The following is a 2,763-nucleotide window of genomic DNA, read 5'->3' as shown; positions in this document are numbered from 1 at the left end:
AAAGCATAGTTTCATGCCAAACTCAAAAGACTATAGTTTCGCGTTGTGTGAACACTGAAATAATTTACGTCACAAAATGAAGTTCGATAAAAGTGACGTCAAATATAATTGTGTCAACCATTTGCCTTCTGTACTTTTGTCAAGTGCAGCGGAAAGTGAATATTTGTAAATTTTATCAATATTTTCGTCAAAATATCGATTAATGATGAGAAATTTTGCTGATTATCGTATCAATTCCTCCGAGGAATATCGTTTGATGTATCTACATGAAGTAGATCAAAACAAAAAATTGAAATTGGTCAATGAAGACCAAGAAACAACCATTGAAGACTTACGCAAACAACTTACCGCAATGACGGCGAAATTTGCGCAAAGTCAAAACAACACTGAAGTTCTTGAAGAGAAGCTTCAAAAACAAACTCAAAAAGCGAGCTACTTCGAAGAGAAGCAGGTAGAGAATGAAAAAAAGATTGCTGAAGTCACAAAAGAGTGTCAAAAGCAAGAAGAACGTGTCATCAAGGTGAAGGCATTGAGCGCTGAAATGTTGGACGAATTAGACAAAGCTGATCGTAAGATCCAATCGTTGGAATCTCGTGTCGACAAACAAGCTGACTTCATCACGCAAAAGTCGTTCATTAATAAGGAGCTCTCTCAACAGGTCAAAGACCTTAAGAAGTCATGCAAAGTGGCTGAAAAGAAATCAGCAAAAGACACCATGCTGATCCGACGATTAAAGGTGACTGTGTTCCAACAACAAAACACTATCAAAATGTATGAGGACTTCAAATCTCGCTTCGAAGCCCGCGAAAACAAAATCCTTCTCAAGCTAGGAGAATTGACGTTGCACCAAGAAGGAAAATCTCGTGACTTTTTCAGCTTTCGTCAGGAAAGTCAAAGTCAATGGCTAGTGAAAAGCATCAATGCTTTGTTCGAAAGTAACATCCTCTCCCGCGTTGAAACACACCTTGCAGCCGAATCGAACGAACGCTTGATTTGAGTTTGTAAAAAGAATTGGATGTCAGGTCAGGATGGACACCATCTAGATCCCTGCTATCGGCCAAGCTAAAATCCGGTACAACCTGTGCAGCATCTAACAACATCTAATCCGTCTTTCGAGATCATCATAAGAGAACATCATAAGAGTAGACGAACACAACATCAAGGCCCGTTTTTCGAGATCTGTGAACTTCAAGAACATCAAAATAGAAGACGGAACGCAACATCGACTTTCGAACGACCATCCATCGTCTTTCGAGATCGATGAGCTTCAAGAACAAAGATGCTGACGGACGCAACACCTAGCCAGTCATCAATCTTTGTAAAACCTTTCAATTTTCCAGCTAATGAAAGAAATAATATCTACAAACAAAATGAAATCGTTTTTAAATTCCGAATGTGCTTTATCAGATTGTTTCTTAATCTGCTCTGTACTTTAGTAATAGTTGACTGGGAGCCAATTTCAAAGTGGAAGCAGATTTCAAAATTTTACAAGAAAAGTAGCTGTCTTAGTGTTTAAACTATTTTTTAAAAATTTTTGTATTTTTTAGAAATGTGTTTACTGTTAGTCTACACAATAGACAGCTCCAGGCTTTTAGACCTTACTCTAAGAGTAGGAGTTTTACGCTCGAAACGAAGGAAGATATGACGTAGCCTAGTTTACTGTTGGAGAGTACCTCGAATGGATTTTTGGCGACTTACCGACAAAAAAAATAGCGAAATTTTTTTCACCAAAATTCGTTTTCACTAAATCAAACTTTCTGTGGTTGGCAAGACCACAGATATCTAAGCTTTCTCCAGCAAAAAAAAGTGAAGCAAAAATTTGACTTTTTAAATTTTGTGCCGATGGATAGGATCTAGCATTTTAATTGTTTTCGGAGCGCGAGATAAAAAAAAGTAGGCGGCAAACGCTATTTCACATCTCTCAAACCGGTGAAATTGCATATTTTAGTCACGTGACTCTGGTATGAAATCCTTCAAAAGATGAGCTTCACTTTTTGACCAAGGCCGCAAATCTAGCCCTTCGGGCTTTACAGATCTGTGGGCAAGACTCGTGTCAAATTTCAATATCTATTCTTTTTTTGAAATTTAATTTGTAACTTAGTTATTGGTGTTGTGCTCATAAAGAAAATCAAACTTTAAAACAAAAGCACAGTTTTATATACAAAAAAAAACAACACCATCTACAGTAGTCATAAAGCGATTACCATAGCTAAGATTCATTTTAAGACGCAACAAGAATTTTAAGAGAATCTGTTTCAGTTATCATTTATTTATGATGACGCACTACTTTGGTACAAAAATAAACAAAACCTACCTGAAGATTAAAGTTACAGCAAGTAGGGAAGTGTCATATAGTCGAGTGCTTGAACGCCAAGGGGTTAATCAGTAATTGTTCGAGTTACGGAAATTCGAGTTATAGAGAGACAGAATAGCCTAACAATCTCCTCAAGAGACCGGAAAAATAGTTCGAGTTTATGGGGATAATCGATTTCCTAGTGATCTTCGGCTCTTCCGGCAATTCTTGAGGAAGTTCAATTGAAAATCAAAAACACTAAATATCATCGGGCATTATCATTGTTAACACATTTGTGTGCTTGGGCTCAAAAATTTGCTCAACATTCCAGCACGCTAAAGTAAGAAAAATTCGGATGGTGCCACACGGTCAAGTCAAGCTTGCAAAATCATCATAAAGCTCTGACCCCTCATAAAAAGCCCGAAAGTACTTTCAAAACTAATTCAAGTGGATAAATTTTTGCGTGGATC

General features: G+C 37.2%; 1 protein-coding gene across 1 annotated transcript; it reads left to right on the top strand.

Annotated features, from left to right (window-relative positions):
- The first annotated feature begins 205 nt into the window (after nt 1-205).
- On the top strand, nt 206-997 carry LOC136821212 (golgin subfamily A member 6-like protein 6). Its single transcript, XM_067077446.1, has one exon. It carries the CDS (start codon nt 206-208, stop codon nt 995-997), a length of 792 nt encoding a protein of 263 aa, XP_066933547.1.
- Nucleotides 998-2,763: the final 1,766 nt, after the last annotated feature.

Source organism: Clytia hemisphaerica, unplaced genomic scaffold (assembly GCF_902728285.1).
Source record: "Clytia hemisphaerica strain Z4C2 unplaced genomic scaffold, Clytia hemisphaerica genome assembly, whole genome shotgun sequence".
NCBI lineage: Eukaryota > Metazoa > Cnidaria > Hydrozoa > Leptothecata > Clytiidae > Clytia > Clytia hemisphaerica.
This window is presented reverse-complemented; position numbering and strand designations above follow the sequence as displayed.

What these genes read in the sequence shown, in the direction of transcription:
- LOC136821212 (XM_067077446.1), top strand. Translation starts at nt 206, where the DNA reads ATGAGAAATTTTGCTGATTATCGTATCAATTCCTCCGAGGAATATCGT.